This window comes from Populus nigra, chromosome 1, assembly GCF_951802175.1.
Source record: "Populus nigra chromosome 1, ddPopNigr1.1, whole genome shotgun sequence".
Classification (NCBI taxonomy): domain Eukaryota; kingdom Viridiplantae; phylum Streptophyta; class Magnoliopsida; order Malpighiales; family Salicaceae; genus Populus; species Populus nigra.
In genome coordinates this window covers 44,893,052-44,917,474 of record NC_084852.1, presented here as the reverse complement: position 1 = coordinate 44,917,474, position 24,423 = coordinate 44,893,052, and the positions used below count along the sequence as shown (strand labels likewise).

Here is a 24,423-nt window from a genome sequence, read left to right as displayed (position 1 = left end):
GTGAAAAATAAGTTATAGCTAGTTAGTGATATTCGTATTATTTTTGCTGGGGTATAAATTTTATTTTATCTTTTTTTTGTGTTTTTTTAATAAACTTTCAATAATAACTAATAGAATTCCTTTAGTTTCCGGACAGGCCGCTAAAGGCTCCAACAAGAACAACAAAAAAAAGGCAATCCATGTAACAATGGCTGAAGTAACATCCTACCCAATTTACACACACTAACGTCAGTCGGCGAAAGAAAAATCAAGAGCCCAATGAAAACCTAATTTACACACAGCAACGGCAGTTTGCAAAAGAAAAGGAAAAGGACTTGTGGCGTCGGAAAATCGAAATCCAAAGAAGGGAATCGATGGCTAGGTGGGCCATGCTCAGACTTGAATATGCCACCAAACAACAGCCTGCGCATACGTATAAACTGTAATAGTTGGCAGCGGTACCCAGCACCCTTTATTGCTGGCACGGAAACCTCGTGTAAGATGTGTGCCATTTTTTATGAGGCTGCCGACCCCACTATCTCCTCCCTCTCTAGAATTGTCTATGCTCTATAGTCTATACTGCCACGCCTCTCTCTACCAAATCTCGTGCATTTTTCATTACCCTAAGACCTAACTGGAGCCACTTGACTCTCTACTGCCCCCCCCCCCCCCCTCTCTCCCGCCCTTGCATTTAAGATTCAAGACATTTACCAGCATTTCCCAATTTAAATACCAAACCTTTCGTCTCAGCGTGCTCCGGAGAACACCAAAGTATCTCAGCAGTTTTAGAGGAGAGGGAAAAAAAAAAAATGTCCAGAGCAGCAGCTGTTGAACTCGATTTTTTTGCCATGGGTAAAGAGAACAAGTCGTCACCTTCCAAATCCAAGTTTCTTAATCGCCAAAGAAGCTTTCGAGGTCTGTTTTCCGTTTCTTTGGGTTTTTCTTTATTATAATTCCTTTTTGCTGCTCTTCTGTTTATGGGTTAAAACTGATTTTTGCTATTTCTTTTTGGGTTTTGTAGATATTCAGAGTGCCATTTCGAAAATAAATCCTGAGCTTTTAAAATCCGTGATTGCCTCTGGTTCTGCTGCCACCAAGACTACTCCGGAAAATGGCAATCAGTTCTCAAACAAGTCATTCTCTGTGCCTTCCACTCCTAAACAGGAACAGCCTTCATTTCCTGTTCTCCCTCTCTATTCTCCTCTCCCAAGGTACTCAGCTATTTTGTCCACTGTATGTATCTCTTGGTGTTTAACGTTATTCACGGCATGAAAATAATGTATTGTTCTCTAACATTTTAGGCCTAATATGATGATCCCTCCCGAAACCGCCCCCTTGACTATTTTCTACAATGGAACCGTTGCCGTTTTCAATGTCCCTCGACACAAGGTGAGTAGAATTATACTCTACTAAAACATTTGGATTTTTTAAACACTGATATCAATGCACACCTGCTGTTTCTTGTTTATTTCCTTTATTAAGTGACCATTTTTTTAAAAAGAGATTAAATTATTATACAGGCGGAGAACATTTTGAAGCTTGCCGAGAAGGGAATTTCCAAGACCAGTGCTGAACCAATGACTGATCCAAAAACTGATCAACAGCAGCTTTTTGAGAGCCTTGATGGAGGTTAGTGCTTGCTGATTTGTTGTTACTGTGTATAAATTTGTGTGGCGTATTTATTTTTTCTAATGGCTAATGCTGATAACGGATGCATTTACTGGTTTGTTGAGCAGATCTGCCAATTGCCAGGAGGAAATCACTGCAGAGGTTTTTGGAGAAAAGAAAGGGGAGGTAGATTCCCTTCTTTTTATTTTTTTTCCCCATAGCTTGATATTAAAATAAAAGTGGATTTTTTCGTTCTTTTGCACACATCTTAGTTTGCTTTCAATTTTGTTTTTAGATAAATTAATAAAAGCTTGGGATGAAATATATTTAGTATCTCTTGAATAAAGGAGAGACATGAGGATGAGATTATTAATGTTTATCTTCAATCTGTTTAGATTTTAGCTTGAGATCAATCTTATCTGATTTTTTGTAAGACTTGTCCTAAAGAATATTGAATGTTTAAAGCTTGTAAGGGTGTTTGAGATGATGTTGTATTTTAAAATGTTTTTTTGCTTTAAAATAATATTTTTTTAATATTTTAATATTTATTTTAATATTAACACATCAAAACAATAAAATAAAACAATAAAATAAACACAAAAATCAATTTTTTTAAAAAAATCAAAAACTGATGAAACAGTAGTGCGATTGTTGTGCCAAACGGTCCCTAAAAGACAAATATAAACAAGTGTGTTCGGTAATCCTATACATGGTATTTTTCAAAATTAAAAATACATAAAAATAATTATTTTTTTTATTTTTGATATCAAAACATTTAATTTTTTTTAAAAAAGAACATCAGATTAATTTAATGTTTTTTCTCATTCAAAACAAGTTAAACAAAAAATGTGATTATATTTTAATCTGTGATTATCTAGGTGTAAACAAACAGTTGGCATCTTTCAACAGGAATGATTTATCATTGAGTAATGATGGAGTATATTTTAATTAACATCCAATCCACAAATATTGTATTTTATTAACCATGTAATTTTAATTTTTTTGCAATTTCTGAAATTTGTTATTGCATGTCGTCCAGCCACTTAAATTCTTGAATTGATATAGTAGCTCAACAACCAAATAAAAGAGAGTATAATGGCAAGGGGTGAAATGGTTCTCATCCAAATTGTCTTGAAAAAGTTTAGGTGGTGTTTGCCCCATGTTTCAGCCGGATTTTCTAGAAAAGTTATTATTTTAGAATTTTAGATTATGTGGAGATATTAAAAATAAAAATTTATTTCAGTATATTTTTAAATAAAATACATTTTTAAAACCAATTGATATCTTCGTCCGATGCACCCCTCAATCAATTATGAACAACCCAGCTAATAACTTTGGTGTTTAAAAATTATAACAGTTATTTTATAAAGTATTTTTTATTTATAAATATATTAAGGTAATATTTTTTATTTTTTAAAAAATTATTTTTAACATCAGTACATTAAAATAATTTAAAAATATTTAAAATATTCATTTAAAATAAAAATTAAAGATGAATAATAGGATACGAGAAAATGCAAGAAGATAACGAAGGGGGAGATAGGAATTGGTAAAAGATCTTGTGTGCTTCTGTCTGCAAAGTAATATAATAAATAGCACGCGGTTTTGATGTTTTTGCAGGTTGACTTCGGTGTCCCCGTATGTTCGCAGCACCTAAGCGCGTTCTTAATGCCGGAAGACCATGAAGGACTCCTATTGATTCTAGGCTAGGCCTCAAGGCTACGAGACAAGAAACGCTACCAGAATAATTGTGTTTTCTCACCTTGTCTGCCTCTAATTGGCCTTCCTCTTTTGACGGATGGCTACAAGATAGGTGGTACTAATCTACAGATAAATTATTATTATTATTATTATTAGTGTTATATGGGCTTAGTAGGGTCCATATTTCTTTTCCGGAGTCACGTTTTATTAATTGTCCTTGTCTACCAGGCAAAACACTCGTTGCTCACCACCTTCGTTGTAGTTTCCTATGGTCTTCGTGTCTCTTTGAGGCTATTTTTTTATTATATTTAAGAAGCTTGAAATCACATGTACACTGCTACTGACTCTTTTATCGTTAGTGGGTTGTTTGATTTTCTTTTGTCCTAAGAAGATTCAAAATCACTTGTACACGTGTCTTCGTTAGTGGGTTGTTCATCACATAGATTGCTTTTGTCCATGCATTATTTCCATGTTTGTTTTTGTTTATTGGAGAAATTGTACAAGAGCATGTGTTTTTGCTTCCATTGTTTACTTTTGCTTTCACTGCACTGCTTTGCCTTTACATCACGTGCTTATCTGGTCAACTAGCTCCAATTAAAATAATTATTTGGCCTTTTTTTAATATGAATAATTTTACGGTGCCGTGGGAAACTCTGCTCTAGAGATTTCTTTATATTTGTTTTGTTTGGTTAAGAGTTTTATGTTTATACGTTTTTTTTTCTCGAAGTAATCTAGAAAATAATATTTTTTAATAATTACTTATAAAATTAATTAAGATATATATAAACGAAGACAAACAATTATATTAATAAATAATAAAGAAAAACACCCGTAACCTCTCCAGTACCAGTGTTTCTTGTCTTGTAATTTTCTTCATCTTGGAATGATCGGATGGCTTGCATTGGTCAACATCAAGTCTTTTTTCGTGGATCGTGCAGGATAAAGGGAACTAAGAAAACCTGCATGATAAATGTGCATCCCATCATACATTTTTAATGTCTACGTCTGACGTGCGTTAGGACTTAGGTAAACAACATTGATGCCAAGCCTAATTCATTTCCGGTTAGCTAACCGGCAAAAGCAAGAGCTTGAGTGCCGGCAGATCCAAACGTGTGATTACTTTTGTACGAGGCTCCTAATTTCTGTCACCGATCACTGTGATAGTTAACCAATCCATCGGTAAGCCATACGTAAGGGAGGGTTCCCCGAGATGGTTCCAGCCACATTAATGTGACTATCTTTGACCGTTGTAATTAATCGTACACCAACTGCAAATAACATAGCGGTCACGTCCTACCAATTTTATTTTTTAAATTTTATTCTATATTTATTAAAATATTAAATTATCCAAACTTAAAAAAGAGGAAAAGTAAAAAAAATCTATAAACACTAATTAATAAATTTTGTTTTTTAAAATAATTTAATCATTTTATTGTTCTTCAATTTTTTTTGAAAGGTAAAAAAAAAAAACTCCAAATATTAGTTAAATAACTTTTATTATTAAGAATAATTTAGTTATTTTATTGTGTTTTAAAAATATAAAAAGATATTATTCCTAATCAATCCGGTAATAATTAATATACCTTAAAATGAATGTATTAACCTCAATACTCAATTCATTGATTTTAATTGAGAAAAGTAAAATAATTATTACACTGTTTTAATTTACCGTGCAATAAGTCTGTATCCAAATTGATTCACCGTTTCAATTTACTAGTTTTTTTTTAATGCGGTTTCTAAGAAGAGTGGTAAAATTGATTTATTGGATCTGGGTTAAATTTTACAAAAATAAAAGATAATGGTGTTGTTAAATGAAAATTAAAGCTGATATGGTTGGATATTTCTTAAGAAATTAACCCTCTCAAATTTGATTATATAATTCTTTTGTTAATAAACAAGTATTATTTTCAAATTGACATTTGTTTTTTTTTTTTAATTTCATGGTTTCTATTTTTTATTAAACTCAATTCTTTTATTTTTCCTCTTTACTTTTTGAATGGTAGTAAGATGCCTCGTAAATATGAGGAAGAAATTTAAATTTATATACATTATTTCATTACCATTCCTAATATAAATAGACAGATGAGGGGGGTTGAAAAGCAAGCATTCATGTAGTGAAAGCCAAATTGAAATTTACTCCATTTAATTTTATTTTCTTTCAAAAATACCATTCTGCTTTGCAGAGGAATCTAGTAAAGCTACTCCAATTCAACTCTTCCTTGTTCCGAACACAGGAACTTGTAACAAAATTGAAATCAATTCTCTATTAATGTTTCCATCTCGTAGATGGATTTCCAGTTCTAAACCGATGATATCGAAGCTTATCAGAAGCCCAGCTCAGTGTCCATTGACATCAAGCCCAGTTCTGCTTCCATTTACATAACAACTAGCCACAAGAGTCAAACCTGTGATCACAAGCTATCTGGGCGACTTCACTTTTTAGTTAAGAAAAATAGATTATTTTTACCGAGTTTGGTGATAATTTCGACTAATTCATGAACATAAATCCATGTTTGAACACAGATAGCCAGATTTATGATCAATTTATCTATGGTTAATTTACAGAGCGAGATCCATCACGAGTCGAGCAGAATAAGATCTTTACTTTTAAAAATATAGACAATCACCAGTAATTTACTGCCACCAAACTGGTCAGTGCATGGATTTAAAGCCTGTTTTCCATTAAACGAGCGCACACCCTGTCTTCTGTCGAAGCTGGGATCGAATAATTAAATAAATGACAAGAAAAAAAGGCAAAAATATTGGAAAAAAGGGGTAGAAAACAAGCAAGAAAACTAATTCGATTCCCTTTCTGGAGAGAGGGACGGAGTGGGAGAAATAAACTCAAAACTGAAGAGTGAGGATGATGAAAAGAGCATCAGTTTTAAAAAGCTCGAATTTTGAAGCGTCATGGATTAATCAGCATTCAAAGTATTAGAAATTTCATCATCTGCTCAGATCCTCACCTTCCCTGTATTAAATCAAGACCACGTAAAAGAGAGACAGGCAGCTAAGTTACACAAGAAGGGATCAAATCAGACAAACAAACATAATAGAAAGTATAACACAGAACGAGAACTTGTTGACCCTGAGCATATCAGCCTCCCAGGACGCGTCTGAGGTCGCTATAAGGTGCTTTATATAGACTAGGGAGAATCCCGAAACCCTAATCACCAAAACAAACTCAAAACCGACGCCGTTTGCTTTTACAACTTCAACGCCAGCTGTTTCCAGGCGCCTCGACATGGATTATGTCGTTTCCAAAAAAAAAAAAAGGACAACGTCAGCTTGAGTAGCTTTATTTTTTTAAAAAAAATCAAATTAGCGTCCCAATATTTTCATTGAAGCAGTCGAACATAAATAGGATGTCCGTCGATTGCCTCTTTAAGCTACCTGTGATGGAAAAACCCTCGAAATCAGCCCTGCTTTTGTGTCATTTATTTATTTTTATCCTTGTATTTTCAATTTAGTCAATTAACTCTTGTGTTCCTTAAATTCATTTGATTAACTTTCATGTTCTTTGAATATGTTAATTTGATTACTTCAATAAATAACTCTTTTAAAATCTTTGTGTTAAATGTGCATGCTAATTGTGTGGGATTAAACACTTTCTATTATGAGATGGCTTTTTATGTTTATGCGGAACATATATTACCATATAAATTATCTTAACAATAATTTATTAATATATCAATTTGTTTTTCTAAAATAATTTATTTGATAATATAGGCCCTACAAGAATATAAAATTTTTTTAGATATCTCATAAGTAAAAAATATTTAACAATATCGTATCCACATATAGTATAGTAAAGTTGAGATTTGATATAAATCAATTATTGGGTTAATTCTTGAATTCATAACAAATAAGGATTAATTGAATAAATTCAAAGAACACTAGGATTAATTTTCTATATTTAAAACAAATGAATGAAAATAAATAATTAATACAAATATATGGATATATTCAACGATTTTTGCCTTATTGATCTCATAACATGCAATGTTATCGTAGCGATGTGATAATAATATTTATAAATCTGTTTGAAAGTGTAGTTGTGGTTTGTTTTTTAAAGTGTTTTTGATATCAACGCATTAAAATGATTTAAAAACACTAATTTTTTTTAAAATTAAAGTAAAGAAAAAAATAAAAAAAATTTAATTTTTTTCAAAAATACTTTTGAAATGCAAAAACAAATAGGACCAGTCAAAATTATTAACAGTCATCATGAATGTTTAGTTTATATTTATATATTATGGAAAATTTATAATTAAAATTTAAAATTCATATAAAAATCCAAACATGCGTAGCAAATATATATTTAGATTTACATAAGATACTAATATACAATTGTACTTTTTTCTAGGTTAAACTCATATTATTTTGTTAGGTTTCATTTATTTATGATTATTCAACTTTCCACTATACATAAAGTACAAGAAATCTCATATTTTATCTATGTGAAACAATCTTTAACATAGACCAGAGTACTTCGATAGGTAATACACTAACTGCACTAAAGGATTTTAGTGTGGAATAGACTTTTATAATTAAAAGCTATCAAGTTCAAATTAAGATAGGGTTGGTTTTTGTGTTATAATTTGTTTTTTAAAATGTTTTTAAAATTATTTTTTACTTGAATAGGCATTAATTGATTTTTTAGGTGTTTTTCAATGATTTTGATGTAAAAATAAAAAAAAAACTAAAAAACATCATTTAAATATTTTTTTAATTAAAAAATACTTTTAAAAAAATACCTTATATTACATTTCCAAATATACCAAATATTCTATGTACGAGCCAAACCGAAAAAATGAATACCAGATATAGTGTTGGTTCAAAAGATAAGTTAGGAATGTGAAAATATCTTGGAGAGAAATAGAAAAAAACAAACACGAATCACACAAGAGGAGCATAAATATTTACTCAAGATGCACACCCGCTCACTTTTGGAGCGGGCGCGCACCTGCTCGTCTTTGGAGCAGATGCCCGCTTGCTCTCCCTTGATCAGGACACACTCTCTTCACTTTTATGTGAAAAACTTCCGTAAATTTTTTCACTTTTGATGATTTCTTTCTGGATATTCTCCATGAAATCTTTTCACGTGAACAAGCCTTCAATCATGGAGAATGCTGAAATGAACAAGCCTTCAATCATGGAGAATGCTGAAAATATAGACAACTCTTACTTGGAAGTAAATTTAGAAGAGTGTGTAAGTTGGGAAAAAAGAGAGAAAGAAACATGCATAGAAGGCAGGATACTGAAACTCTCTGAGAAGGGAGGAAATAGATGGACTAAGACACGATTTTAGAGAGGAGGCGTGCCCTCCCTCCCCGAAAAAGCAGGTTCGCACCTCCTCCTCTTTTAGTAGGAATGAGTGATCGAGCAAAAATATTAAAGAAGTGATTAAACTAAAAAAATTAATTGAAAAAATCAAATTGTGAAAAAATAAATAAAAATTTTAAAAAAATTAATCGGTTCGGTTTGATTTTATAAGCCTAAAGCTGAAAAAACAAAGCCAAACCGATTTGAACCAGTTTTTATCCTAAAAAACTAAATCAAAACCAGTCTGTTTGAACAGGTTTCGGTTCTGTTCGTTTTTTCTTCTAAAATTTTGGTTTGATTATTTTTTAAAAAAAAACTAAATCAAATAAAAAATGATCATAGTAGGAATTAGTTTGTTTCCTTCACTCCTCTTTGCTATATTAATTTTTTTTTAATGCATTTGAATATTTATTTTGGGACTGCCTTACAATTTGTTGCTCTTAAGCTGACGAAGAAAACCATGTTCTCACAATCATTAATGCTACAAATGCACATGTAATTTGAAAATAATAAACGAGGTTAATAAATTGCATAAATTTGATTTTACTTTTGTCAAAACTATGTTTATGTGTATTTTAAAAGTGTGTTTACAATAAAAAATTATTAAATTAATATTTTTTATGATGATTTTAATATATGAATATTAAAAGTTAAAAAATATTTATTTTAATATATCCTGAAGTAAATGTTTTTTAAAATAAACTATCTATCACTGTACTAAACAAAAAATTGCTCAGTAAACATCGTAATAAAATGAGGCAGTATAATGGAGGGGGCCAAAAAACGAGGTGGCCCAGCACGGCACAGACCACACGGTACGTTTTGCCAAATGGCATGACAGAACTAGGGGTCGGATCTCAGTCACCCCATTCATTTCAAAACGCCGGGTATCTCTCCCTCCACCATAGCCGTTTAACATAATGCTCTTCCTTCCATTTACCATTTTCAATTTTTTGTTAACAAAAAACAAAAGCGCATGATCACACTGCTTCGCTCTAAACACTACAATTTCCAATTCCAAATCAGTGTAAAACCAACACTTACAAATACGGTTCTTTACTTCAAAGCTGTATCCAATAGGGTGACGACACCACCGGAAAATCTCTCCACTGTGAGATTATAAAGAAGGGAAATTTCTTGGACTTGTGTGCGAACAACGTTCTTTTAATTTTCTATGTACGATACGACTCATAGGCTGATGCAGCTATGCTGTTCGATGAAATGCCTGAGAGATATACGGTGTCGTTTGTTACTTTGATTCAAGGTTATAATCAGCGTTTTAGATCTTACGATGCTATCTGGTTGTTTTCTAGGTTTCATGGAGAAGGTCATGAGCTTAACCCTTTTGTTTTTAGTACTGTTTTGAAGTTGCTTGTTATTGCTGAGTGTACTGAATCGGGGTTTAGTGTCCATGCTTGTGTTTGTAAGCTTGCGCCTTTGTGGGTACTGCTTTGATTGATTGTTACTCTGTTTGTGGGTATGCTGAATGTGCAAGACAAGTTGCTGATGCGATTGAATGTAAGGATATGGTTTCTTGGACTGGGATGGTAACTTGTTATGCGGAGAATGAGTGCTTTGAAGAGTCTTTGAAGCATTTTTTTTTCTGCAGATGAGAATTGTTGGGTTTAAACCAAATAATTTTATTTTTGCGAGTATGTTGAAGGCTTGTGTTGCGTTGGTGGTGTTTGATGTTGGAAAGGCTGTACATGGACATGCTTTTAAAACATCTTATGTGGAAGAACTTTTTTTCGGTGTTGAATTGTGGACTTGTATATTAAGTCTGGAGATGTTGATGATGCTTTACATGTGTTTGAAGAGATGCCTAAAGGTGATGTGATTCCTTGTAGTTTTATGATTGCTCAGTATGCCCAAAGCGAGCATAGTGAAGAGACCATTGCGTTGTTCTGCAAGATGAGGCAAGGTTTGGTGCTTCCTAATCAGATTACGCTTGCTAGTTTGCTGCAAGCATTTGCGAGCTTGGTGGATTTGCAATTCGGGAAGCAAATCCATTACCATATAGTTAAGGTTGGTTTAGATACAAATGTATTTGTATTCAAATGCTCTAATGGACATGCATGCAAAATGTGGAAGAATGGAGAACTCAATGCAACTGTTTGTGGAATCTCGAAATTGTACTGATGTGAGTTGGAATAGGGTGATTGTTGGCTATGTGCAGGCAGGCAATGGTAAGAAGGCATTGAGTTTGTTTAAAGAAATGCTTGAATGCCAAGTTCAGGGATCGGAAGTGATATACTCTAGTGTGCTCCATGCATGTTCTGGTATTGCTGCCATGGAACCAGACAGACAGAGTCATTCATTGCTAGTGAAAACTATTTATGACAAGAACACTGTGGTTGGAAATGCTTTGATAGATATGTATGCCAAGTGTGGAAGCATTAGAGATGCATTTTTAGTGTTTAACATGCTAAGGGAATGTGATCAAGTGTCGTGGAGTGCTATGATTGCAGGATATTCTGTGCACGGGCTATGTAGGGAAGCTCTAAAAGCTTTTGAATTGATGCAGGAAACAGAGTGTAAACCAGACAAGGTAACTTTTGTTGGTATCCTGTCAGCATGTAGCAATGCAGGACTTTTCGATAGAGGACAAGCTTATTTTAAATCTATCATAGAAGATTATGGCATTGAACCATGCGCAGAGCACTACATGTATGGTTTGGATTTTTGGGAGATTGGGTCATCTTGATAAGACTGTTAAGTTGGTCAAGGAAATCCCATTTGAGCCTAGTGTTATGGTGTGGCGGTCCTTACTCAGCGCTTGTGTCGTTCATATGATGTTGAACTTGGAAGAATCTCTGCCCGGCGTGTTCTTGAGATAGAACCAGAAGATGAGGCAACATATGCATTATTGTCAAACATATATGCTAATGCAAGAAAGTGGGGAAATGTGGCTTCCATTAGGAAAAGCATGAAATGGAAAGGAGTCACGAAAGAACCAGGCCTAAGTTGGATTGTGAACCACGGTGGGGTTCGTTATTTCTCTGTAGGAGACATTTCACATCCTCACAGAAAATGATTAAGGGGATGCTGGAGTGGTTGAACGTGAAAGCCAGGAATGAAGGTCATGTTCCTGATTGTAGTTCTGTTTTGCTTGATGTGGACGATGTTGATAAGGAACAGTGGTTGTGGGTCCACAGTGAAAGACTAGCTTTAGCATATGGTCTAATTAGAACTCCATCCATATGCCATGTTCACATTATAAAGAATCTCCGTATATGTGCTGGCAGTCATACTGCAATAAAATAAATGTCAAAGATTGTGCGCTGAGATATCATTATCAGAGATAGGAACCATTTCCATCATTTTCAGGAGGGGATTTACTCTTGTGTCGGCTATTGGTGATTGACTTGCAAATATAGATTTTGATTTTTTTTGGAGCTAGAATTTACATCTCTTTGATAAAGTTCCTTATCATGGTGGTTCGCATATTAGGAGGACCAAACTTTCTGCTTTATAGCCATGAAAGCAAATCCATAATAATTTATGTCCGTGCACTGCTAAACTCTGACCACTAAAATGCAGTTGTGCATCAGCCATATGTCAGCTCAGCTGAAAAAGGTACAAAAATAGCGAAACAACCTCTTCTAACTTTTTATGATACAGTTTAGTTTGGGAGTTCGATCATAAGATTTAATTTGTAAACAAACACACATGTTCCTAAATGCAAACAAATGTTGCGTGAATAATTTGTTTATTTTTGGTACCACATTCTTAAAATTGCTAATTGCTTTGTTGGATGATACTATTTTTGTCCTTATACTTATCTGTGGCCTCCAGCTTATATGCACAAAATTAATTGTGTGTGGATTCAAGGAAAATGAGATCGATCGGAGAAATTAATGGTTAGTTAACTCTTCCAGTTAAATCCATGAAATAGCATAATTTGTTTTTTCTAGAAATATGTGGGAAGGACTTAATCTTGCACAGGGACTAGTTCTAGTGTATCTCAGTGGATTGTTTTTTCTATTAATTACAATGAACTGCCAATTTTTTGCACTGGCAATTTTGTGTGCTAATTTATGTTGTAAGAATTGGCAGCTCAACAAGATGCACAAATTTGTGGAAAAGTTTTGAACTCTTACGCTTTCAATAGAATCATCTAAATCAACAAGAGTTAGCAGGTGATGTTTAGTTGAGCAATTTGGTAGTCATGATAATTGGGTTTCAGGAAACGGTATATTTAGAATGCAAAGGGCTTTACTTCTAATAAATTGAAAACTTCATTTATTATCTTAATTGGCTGACTGGATTAATTCAAGCATTATTTTTTGCATCATGATTGGAAATGTTATCTTTAATTTTGCCTGTCATTTTCTGCACAAAAGTGTCAAGTGTTGAATTTTCTTAGAGCTGAACGAGAAAAAAAGATGTTAGAATCTGATATTGTTATTTGGAGTGTTCATCATTGACCTTAAATATTCTTGCAGCTTCAGTATTCACAAAGGATGGATTCTTGCCCCTAGAAAATGAAGTGCGCGAGGTTTGGAGGTACGACTCTATAAATATCCGTTAATATATTAATTGATCTTCTTGAAGTGGTGTTTTTTAATTTGGTTTAGGATAGTTAGCAACTTCTGAACTCTGTATTGAGTGATTGATTTGATGCATCCCCAATTATTCACATCTGCTGGAGAAATTTATTGCCTTTGAGAAGGACGTGGCTTTATAAAAGATGCGCGTGTCTAGGAAAAGTGCTTGACGGATCCTCTTGGATTTTCTCGCTGATCATCCTATTTTGACTAGTCTAGCTGATGAAAGTGCCTCTCATCTGTCTTTGCTGAGGGACTATATAGTATATACTTACACAAACACTTTAAACTTGCACTAGGGTAAGAGAGTAAGCTGCCTCTTTTCTCTTGAAATATGCTTCAACTTTAGAATTTTGGTTTTGAAAGTGTTTATCTTGTTTGCTTTTTAAAGTTGTTATTGATCATCAGAACTTGTGAACTCGTAACATTGAAGCTTGGTACTTTGATGCACTGCCTTGATATATGTACATGATGCATCTTCCAGGTTTTATTAGGGTAACTGTATCCACTTTCCTTGTTGAGTTGATTTTAGGCCATAAAAACAAGAAGAAAAAGAAGTATTATCACTAAGCAAGTTTCGTGGATGGAGATATTTAATCATTCTTGTGGTTGGGATCTATATGTATACAATAATACTATAATAAGTTTTTATTGAAGCTTTTGGACACAGATCGCCTCTCATTTTTTGTTCAAACATAATAAAGTTGGTTTCAAAGCACCGCCTTCGATGGTCTTTTCCAAAGCAGCTATGACGATTTGCAACTAGAGTTTTTTCTTCCGAACTTTTGTTACATAAATATGATACCATGGATCGTCCATGTTTTATGTTGGTTAAATCATCTACTTTTGATTATTGAAGGTGTCCTGGAGAGACTTGGTTGAATTAAGTCATTGTTTATTTTGTGCAATAAACAAAAATGAAGAAATTCCCCAGCACTGTATGTGTGTGGGCATATTTATGAATTAAACAGTTATGGCCCATATGAGTATTGAAGGGAAAAAAGAAGAATAAGAATAAGAATAAGAATGTGAAGGGGGGGCGCATGTTGATGGTAGTGATGAAGATGTAATGTCGATGGTAGCGATGAAGATGTAATGTCAATGAAGAGGGAGGGAGGGAGGAAAATGAAAGAAAAGAGAAGAAAGATATAAATTTGTGAAAGTTAATAGCAAAATTCAAATTTATAGGATAATTACGAAGAATTTGAAGACACGGGAGCATGATATAATTAGAAATGAAAAGGCTAATTGTCTTTTGTTGTGGTGGCTACAAAATAGTTATGAGTAGATTGGAGAGAGATTACGAAGCAATTAAGAACACAGCCAATTGCCATGCGTGTGATACTTTGTGGAGGCCCTGTAAGTACATTGTCCACATACCGTGTCTGCTCAAAATTTCATAATCATTGTTGCCAGTACAAGGAGTGACTAGAATACTACGTATTCCACAGTGATAATGTGCTATTGGCTTTTTCCGTAGTATGTTTGGATTTGTAATCATAGTTCTTGACAAGCATGCCATTCCCATGAATTTAGCATCATCTATCATTTTCATACTCTATTCAAAGTTGTGGCCAATGGGAAATCTTTATTTAAATCTATTCACAAGTTGGATAATGTTTAGATTAAACTGAGAATATGGTGCTCGTTGGCCACAACATTTGTCCTTGGGAACCTTGCTCATGCTTCATTCAGATCCTTCATTGTCTAAATTCATTATGGATGATATTCGTGATATGTCACTCTAGAGTGTGAATATTGGCAATTATTATTATATTGCAATTTGCATCTGAATGTTTCATACTTCCACTCGTACATGATAGTAGGCATCATGTCACTTTGGAAAAGTTCTGGATATTGGAATCCTCGGTGCACTGCTTTGCACTTCTGATTTGTTAGTCATGTCCCAAATAAATCTCTTAAAATTATTAATGTTTTGACTCTTGAGATCCCTTCTCATCTTTCAAATCATGTTATAGCCCATAGAGAACGGTGAAAAATTGCCATGATAACAAGTTCATTACATCTCAATTTCTTACTTGATGAAATGGCTATGGTAATGCAGATATTTCCATATTCCCACTTACAGTTTTGTGGTTGATTTTGGACTTGGAATTATCTCCCAAGAGAACTATCTTTTCTAACTTGCCCCTGCCTCCATTGGTTGAATAGCTCAGTTCTGCTAACATCATGTGTGTATATCTAGTGCTGCCATTTTTACCTTGTCCAGAACAGCTACTACCATTACTCGTGTATTTGTGTTACTCTGCAAAAGCTAATGGTATCCGCTGTGCTTTGTTTTCTCATCATGAAGACAGACAGAGGGCTTTTCAAATATGTGCTTCACATTTCAAATCATAAAGGTTTCCATCGTCTGTCCTGTAGGCATCAAATTAGATTGGTGGATATCAATTCCAGAAATGTCAAGGCAGCTAGATTTGTTTGTTTTTTTTCTTTTTTTTGTTGAAAGCTTGTAATGAACTAACTGGGTTTTCCTTTTTATTAATTTTAGAGCAAACTTCTAGCTCATTTTGCTTGACAAAGTCTTAAGAGAGCAATAGTTAAACTTACAGATTAGGGAACCCATGTTGGTGAATTTTGCTTCAGAATAGAATTGACAAACCAACTATAACGATTGGATGCTCCATTTCTCCCACTATCCCCTGGTTTAAACTAATCATGTCAATGGATACATGAATTACCACTTGACTTGGTTTCAATTTCGTCTTACTAACCATAATTTTTTAGTCTCATCTATCTCACAAGAGTGCGAAAGTGGAGTAGAGCTTAAATCACATTTATATCCATAACTATGCAAGATTGAATAGAGCGTCCCTCATTTGGACTAAATTTCTCGAGACATTTCTAAATGATAAAAAGTAGGAAGCTATCCTTGTTGGAGAGTTCATGAAAACGACCTCACCTTGCTTTCAGAATTAGCAAGGACAAACACGAACTGACAAGTAAGATTATCACCGAGTAAAATGATTCCTCAATGACTTCATATTAGTTATTTTAAAGCATATGATTGATAACCCAAGAATTTTAATTTCATCTGTTCCTTGATTGTTCTCAGTTTGACGTGTTTTTCCAGGAAAGTGATGTGACTCAGAGAAACCATATGTTATGGAGTGGAATATATCTCACTGCGAGATATTCTGGTCCTTCTCTTTCAGCTTGTGATCTTGAGGGCTGGTTTAGTAAACGTCTTGCTCCCTGTGTCTCATGGCTAAAGCCGTCTGAGAGTCTCAAATATTGAATGGATAACAGCCTAATTATTATCCTTACAAAATTATTATTACTATAAATAACTAGCCATTCTGGCAAGCTTAGCATCGGCCACCAGAATAATTAGAACATGGAAAAAGGATGCACTATTTCAGGAGCCATGTGCAGGCTGGTGGTCCTGCAAGCTGCCATTAACTAACAAGGCAAGCGGAGAAAACATTCACAATTTCCCCGTTTGTTTCTCCTTTATGGAAACCTCTTTAACGCTAGCGTGGGCTCTTGGTTAACTTATCTATTAGCCCACCCTATTTCTCTCACCGCTACACCATCAGTACTGTAACGAAGCTTCACAATGGCAACAGTATCTACATCATTTGTCGTTGAGATGGCCGCCCTAGGGTAAAATCTGACAATTCATATCCATGAAGTCTCATATTTAACACTTCCCAACATTTTTTTTTGCCTCTCTGGTGTGCGGAGGGTGGAGAGTTGAGATGGTTCTTTCTCCGATTAGCATTACCCTCGTAAGCTTGTTTTCACCTAAAAAACAGCACTTTCTCAAGAGATTGTATACATTTGTATAGGAATGACTTGAAGGAATTTTCTTCCTTCCTTGAAAACCACTTTTAATTAGCTCTTGACCATGCTCTGAAGTTACATTACATGGACGTAAATATTAAGGGAAGAAAAAAGGGAACCATATTTGACAGATAACATCAACCCGCTGGAGTTCTCTTGCTCGAATATTCTTCATAGACATAAATAAACAGGTAGCTGTCGCCTTAAAAAAACGAACAACCTCCAAGTCTATGAATATCCGATCAGATAACTCTTGCATTGACTTGAAGTCACAAATGAAATCAAAAGTTTTAAAATTGCAGCCATCTAATCCTGCCTTGCACATTAATTGAAACAGTCAATTAGTCACTTATTTAAGTTTTTTAAAAAGCCACCACAAATTTTATTTCTCACAATAACATCTCATGCCATACAATTAAGATCTTAACCTTATAATCCAAGGAAGGAAAAAAAAAAAGAAAAGGCATGCTGACCTCTTACTTTTTCCTGAACGTCTGCTCATTGTGTATTTGATTATACGTTGCTGGATATTATTGACTGACCATATCAAAGATGATCCATCTCATCAAAATAGCTAGTGGGAGGTGTACACGTACGCCATGCTATGTCACAAGACAATGCTATGAAAAGGTTGTGCACCTTCAAAGTGCGGAGCCATCTTGGCAAAGACTCCCGTTGCCACACACACACACATTTTATTTTTCTTAGCTAGTTGTAAGTTTTTATTTATTACATTTTGATGATAAATCAAACGTCGACGTGACTCAACCATGACAAATCCATTCATGTTCCAAAATCATTAATAAAGCCAAGATCATATTCCCTCCCCCACATGAACTAGGATATGCATGGGCCACCCTCTGCCCACAAAGTTCAAATGTTGCGCATAGAAACAAAATGTAATTTTGATATCTCGGCACTCTACTACCTAGTTTTTTTTTTTATTTAAAAAGAAAAACAAAGTACATGTATTTGATTAATTAACCTCGTAAGGTGTGTGCTCGAAATGAGGATCATTCATTAGTAAAGGAGGAGAGAAACCAAAACAAAAATAAAAAAAAGGACGGTGGCAACTGCAATAGAAAATAATATATATACATATAAAAGCGGAGAAGAATACGTGTTGATTAAAGTGGGGACCACAATGGAGCCCCCATGAACTCCGGCCTTGCACGCGCAGTCAGGGATTTGGGACCCACATAGAAGCAGGCCCACGCACATCCATGCAAAAATAAAAAATAAAGAAAGTAATACTAGGAAAAAAAAATAAGAATTAAGAGCGTGGAATTTTATGGACCCCCATGGCTGCTTGTTCTGTTTTTGGCGTGGGGAAACCGAGGCTGCATGCTCCTTATCCTGAACCATCAGTCACCCTAGAATTATATATAAGAATCCCTGCTCTGGGTAAGTATTTTTATTTTTTAAAAGTAATAATTGTTTTTGAGGGTGGTGGTCATCATCATCATTGTTTGTTATAAACTGGGAAAGACGCAGAGCCCAAGCTTTCAAGACTGAGTTTTAACGGTGCGGAACACTGACCCCAGTACAAAAGGTATTTCTCTGAGAGCTTCCTCACACAAGAACTGTTCAATGGTTAATTAATCAGCTTGCATGTTTGATTCTTTTCAGGGACTGATTTCCTTTGTTTATTTATGAGAAATGACAGAGGAGGTGCATGGATATTTGCTCATTATGTAGAATATAATTAGTCTAAATCGTCTAGGTTTTATACCTATACATAGGCCTCTAATTACCCACTCCAATATCTCACAAGGGATGTCATCATGAATTCTAGTTGCCTTGCTGGTTGTTGTTATGTGCATGGATCGATGTTCATTTACGTTGAATTATACATATATTTTTGTGGAAATTGATGATGCTAGAGGGAAAAAGGTTAATTATGAATGCCTAGAGGTGCGTTTGGTACATGGTTTTGATTCATGCTTGTAACTGGGACTATAGTTTTATCAGCTCAAAACTCATGTGATTACAATCCACCGCCACCGGTGAGTACTTTTGTGTAAAAAGATTATTAGATCTCTTTAATTTACAAAAAAGGGTGAAATTTATATATAGATAATACTTATTATACTAGATATCACTTTTATTTGAATGAGAGAAACAATATATTATATTGAAAGTGCTTCATATATAATTTTTTCTTTATGCATATAGCTCGACAATGATGCTAATCTCTAACTTCTAGATAGAAAAAGACAAATCGAAATGATGATATAATTGAACGATAATAATTAGTTTCCAATTGATTATCAAAAAGCTAGACAACCGTAGATGTTGTGATTTGATGTGATCTTTGGTTTTGTATGTAACAACTGCACAAATCACTCGCATCAAACATATATAGATTCCTGAACATTTGCACATAAAAACATGTGTTGTTGTTAGAACAAGAACAAAAATGCTGTTCTACCTTTTTTATAATAGGAAAAAGGCTAGTGGTTTTTCTAAGTCACTTGTTAAGAGGATAATTATCAATGGTTTCTGATGGTTATTTATTATAATAATTAAACGACTTTGAATTCATATATGTGTTTTATCTACTTAACATTACTTACTTATGAATTAACTGTCATTGGATCTCTTACCTAACTACCATAAGCAATAGCTTTCTTGAATTTAATAGTTGATTATATATTGTCCAATTCATATAATATTTGACTAATTAATGTAAACACCGATAATCTTTCCAAGTGTGGCTTCATGATATATGTGTTACAGAATAATATAAATTATATTATGGGATTTCAATTAATAGTTTAAATTATTGAGTTGAGATAATTTTTTGATATGATATTAGAACCTTGTTGACCAAATGGTCACAAATTCAAATCTCACCACCTCCACCTCTATTATATTTTATAGAAAGTAAACACAAAGTAGTATGACTATGTGCAATTTTTAAATTCAAAAAACTTTCACTTAAGAAGATGTATTAAAAAATAATATGAATTATATATTGGTTCTTCAATTGAGGGGGTTGAAATGATTTTTTGACAACATATTAAATAAGTCTTTTAGTTAGTTGGATCTTTTATGAAGTAATAACTAATTGAAAAATTAAAAATTTTAAGTGTCAAGACGTAGTTCAACTAACACTAGAGTTTTTTTTTTTTTAGGATTCAAGTTCAAATACTTTTATTGTAAAAAAGAAATTTAAAACTTTAAGCACAAACATTCCTCTTATTAAGTAAAGATTAAATTTCCCGAGCTCTGATCTAATAAAAAAAGTGTATTGGTCTAATATTTAATTACTATTTTCCTACTTCACTGTAATTTATTTGTTTGTAATATTTTTTTATATATTTTGTTTAGAACGCTGGAATATTCATTTCAAAGTGGGATACAGAGAAACCCACTTTGATATATATATATATATATATATATATATATATATATATATATATATATATATATCAAATGTGGATTCTTTCATTCTCTTTAAGAAAACCCCCAAGGAAAACATCTTATGCAGGAAAAAGAAAATAAAAAGGAAATTGCAGTAGAAATAGTGGCATCTGAAGACAAATGATTATATAGTACTTTTCCTTTTTGTCCGAAATTGGTGCGATCGAGCTGGAAGCTATCGCCATCCTATTGTGTTTAGTTTGTCACTCAGATGAAGTGACTAAGAGGGATACGATGCTATTAATTATCATATCATTGATCCAGCTGGGGAACAACCAACCATTAATAGAAAAAAAAAAAAACATCTTGTTTTATGAGTCGGAGAAAAGTCTGCACCAACCATTAAAATCGAAGGTGAAATGATGTGATCAAACACAAATGTTTTATGAAAAAAATATATAGGTCGCATTCAGAGAAAAAAATAACTCTGTTATCTAAAAAAATTCCAATAAAAAATAAAAAATAAAATTTTATGTTCGAATATGATTTTTTCTATTTAAAAAAACTAAAAAACATGTGTTTTGAATCCTTTAACTTATAATTAATTTTAGAAAATATTAGTTTCAATATACATATTTTGTAATTAAATTTTTAAATATCAAACTTTGCAACCTAAAATTTAAAGTTGGATAACACTTTACATCTTAGGAGTTGATGTTTGAAAAAAATCCATACAAAAATATTTATTTACAAAAATACCATTATATTTCAAATAATAACTAAGAAGCCCATTTTTTTCAAAGCTCAATCCCATATAAACAAAATTAAAAAGATATAATAAAAAAGAGAAAAATCATAAAACCCTAGCCTTCATTATTTTCCATCTTTTACATAGTCGCCAACCTCTTTAGCCCAAGTACTCTCCTCAAAATGACAACCATAGTTACCCAAGGCCGATCACCACTTATAAATCTCTCCTTCCAATTAAAAGCACACGAAAACACAACCTTTCTTCATGCTGATAAGCCTTTCTCTTTCTCTTTCTCTTTTATGTTTAGGTTATCCAGCTGGGAAAGAAATGGAAAAGGCTTTCTAGGAAAATCAAATAAGGTGGCAACCAAGTGCCCATCTTCCTCTCCTTCTTTTGAATGGAATGGATTTCCTCTAATTTATCTTTTGTAGCTTCGCCTTATAAGGAGACTTGATTCTATTTTGCCTGAACTCCTTTTATTTGCTTGAACTCCTTTTAACCAAGGGTGCTAAAGATATAATACAAATCAAAGAACCTAATGGATTGAACTTTTTTTATTATTATAATGATAAAAAAAATATAGCCCTGGGTAAGAATCACTATAAGTAAGCTAGTTTTGGAAAAAGATTGTCTCTACATCCAACAAGCTTTAACCGAGACTCACATTATCATCTCCTTCACCAGCCAAACAAAACCAAAACCACCATTGTTGATCTAGATTTTTGAGTCTCGATTCAGCTACCATCGTCTACATTCAATAATCACAGTACCTTCCTCTCACGCATGCCACATATCATCATAACAACACCATCATTCTAGCATATAATATTTGAGACTCAAACCAGTAGTTTCGAGATCCCATCAAAATTAAATTAGAAAAAACAGACCCAAATCCTCCTAAATCATAGCCCAAAATTCCCATAAAATCACCCGAAATCAGTCCCAAAACTCCTATAAATCTCAACCACCATCACAACCCAAGAAGGGGAGAGTTTTTTTTAGTATTTTCTTGTTTTTTTTGTTATGTTTTTAGTATTTTTGTTGTTATGTCTTCTCTCGTGAAATTAATCAATTCTTCTCTGGTTTATGTTATGGAATGGTTCAAGTAGAGTATGGTTTTGATGAAAAGAAAAGTCAGGAATCATGGTGGCTATGAAGGTTAATATTTTGATGGGTGGTGGTTAGGTCTGTTGTTATAAGAGAGAGAACAACTATTATCATGGGCCATGAGTTTGGAGAAGATAAGGTTGGTTGACAATGAGTATAGAAGTAATTTTTAAGGAATGAGGTTATGGTTTTTTATAAAGAGAGCGTTAGAGAGGAGAGAAGGTTAGCACAAACATAGAGAGAATAAATTGTTTGGTAATGGTTACCTTCCATTATTAATTAATTTTTAGCTATGACCTAATGCTTCTTTAGGTCCATATTTTCAAGTTTATTAATAAATGTTTTGGATCAGTTTTGTAAATAAGCCAATTTAGCTCACAAGGGTAGATATATTAGATTTTTTATTTTCAAAAGTATAAATACTCTTTGTGAGGACAAAAATGAAGAGTGGATAATAATAATGTTGTCAAATTTATTCAGCTTATGTGAGAGAGATTCTCGTATTCTCTGGTTCTTTAACAAACTATATTGATTTATCAAAGATTAACTATCTTCATGGATTCTTTCTTATACTTCTTATTTGTGAACTAGTAATAATAGGGTGGAGGTTCTTATTCTATTAGTGTTGGTGTTTTGGGACATGTTTCCATTGTATCATACTCTTATCAGACCTGTTTTGGCTTTCCAGGATTTGTTGTCAATCTTGTTGTGAGTTATGTGACCACGTGATCATGAGGTTCATATTAGTTGGTATTAGAGATGGGCTATGAAATCAGGTCATATCTTTCTAAAAATCTCATTTTTTTATGTTCTATAAGTTTAGTTATGTTTTTCAATCTTATTCTTCTCTTTGTGTTTTCTGCATCTTAGTATAAAAAAAGTGTTATTTTATTTTTTTATTGTCCCTAAACATATCAGTAGCATAAAAACTCAATAAAAAAAGGAAAAATATATGTTATTCAAGATTGTTTCAATTCTACCATGAATACAATCAATAAAGAAACCAAATTAAACATTCTTGGAATCATTTCAAAGTTGATATAATGGTTATTTAGGGTGAAATCACACTATATATTAAATTTGGGCTCTTTTTTTTATTGTAGTCTCAATTTTGAGTTAAATTCTACCATAAATTAATCATACACGAGTTTTTGATACCTAGAAATAAGAGAATGACCTATAAACTATGATATATTATTTATTAGTTATAAAGGTACTATATATTAAATTTGAAGTTATTTCAATATTTTTTTTTCTAGGTTTCAATTCTAGAGCTTAAAATTGTGTAACTATTCAAGTTTGCGTCAAGTTGCGAAAACATGTTTACGTATTACTTTTTGTTTAGACCTTTAATTTTGCTATATCTAGGTTATTTAGGAGTCAAATAAGTGTTTTCATTAATTTTTACTTTTTTTTTATTTCAAGTCTTCATATCGTCCATATTTATAATAAATAACTTCGTAATTATTGTTTTGAAATATTTATTGTGTATTAAGGGTTTTTATTATCTGTATATCAATCTAGAATAAATTAACCATCATTGGGTCTTATCCTAAAATACAATTGATCTAAAAGATAATGAAATCTCTTAATACATGATTTTATTGTGTGTACATACTTTTTTTTTTTAAAGGAAAACCCTTACTCTATTGTGTTTTTCCATGCAATTATGGTTGCACATTAATTTAATTTTATTATCCAAAAATCAATCTATAATAAATGTATTATCACTAGGCATTATCCTTAAATCTATATTGAACAAATAATAGGATCGTTTATTATGTAACTTTATTTTTATTATGTGCTAGATGTTTTTAAGATATAAAATGGTTTTTCATTGTAGTTTTAATTGCATATTAATTGTATTTATCCGTAAAAAAAATTTAGAATAAATGAACCGTCATTGGACATTATCCTAATAAATTGCCTAACTAGCAACATAAGCAATTATTACATGTCTTATTTTTGTAAGAAAAATAAATGCATGCATGTATAACAGCAACAACAATAAAGGTTTTTATTTTTTTTATTTTATGAATCTAGTTCTATGGATTCGAGGATGCCCCAACAATACCTTATTGAGCTATTATTTCAGCAATCCAATCAATCATTTTCAAGAAACGAAGTCCACTACCAAAATCTTTAGATTACCGATGGAATTTTCCGTCGGTATTTGCACTACCATTCCGTTGGTAAAAAAATTACCGATAGTTTAAAAAATATTATTACTGA

The 24,423-nt window shown here is 32.9% G+C and overlaps 1 protein-coding gene, 1 long non-coding RNA gene, 1 other non-coding gene and 1 pseudogene across 3 annotated transcripts; 3 read left to right on the top strand and 1 right to left on the bottom strand.

The window, feature by feature from the left end:
- Positions 1–642: 642 nt before the first annotated feature.
- Positions 643–3,730, top strand: LOC133701622 (protein TIFY 9-like). Its single transcript, XM_062125607.1, has 6 exons — positions 643–894; positions 1,001–1,190; positions 1,281–1,368; positions 1,500–1,608; positions 1,716–1,773; positions 3,208–3,730. Exons 1-6 carry the CDS (start codon positions 789–791, stop codon positions 3,242–3,244), a joined length of 588 nt encoding a protein of 195 aa, XP_061981591.1. The 5' UTR covers positions 643–788; the 3' UTR covers positions 3,245–3,730.
- A 2,430-nt stretch (positions 3,731–6,160) lies between these two features.
- Positions 6,161–6,244, bottom strand: LOC133681216 (small nucleolar RNA SNORD36). Its single transcript, XR_009836465.1, has one exon. It is a non-coding gene; the product is annotated as a small nucleolar RNA SNORD36 (small nucleolar RNA).
- A 2,166-nt stretch (positions 6,245–8,410) lies between these two features.
- LOC133682318 (putative pentatricopeptide repeat-containing protein At5g13230, mitochondrial) lies at positions 8,411–12,015 on the top strand (annotated as a pseudogene).
- A 6,294-nt stretch (positions 12,016–18,309) lies between these two features.
- LOC133688646 (uncharacterized) lies at positions 18,310–18,837 on the top strand. Its single transcript, XR_009841184.1, has 2 exons — positions 18,310–18,519; positions 18,597–18,837. It is a non-coding gene; the product is annotated as an uncharacterized LOC133688646 (long non-coding RNA).
- The last annotated feature ends 5,586 nt before the right edge of the window (positions 18,838–24,423 follow it).

Bases quoted from the DNA above. Each gene is read 5' to 3' on its own strand.
- LOC133701622 (XM_062125607.1), top strand. From the start codon at position 789: ATGTCCAGAGCAGCAGCTGTTGAACTCGATTTTTTTGCCATGGGTAAA. The intron at 895-1,000 runs GTCTGTTTTCCG...TGGGTTTTGTAG, and splicing joins TCGCCAAAGAAGCTTTCGAG to ATATTCAGAGTGCCATTTCG. The intron at 1,369-1,499 runs GTGAGTAGAATT...ATTATTATACAG, and splicing joins TCAATGTCCCTCGACACAAG to GCGGAGAACATTTTGAAGCT.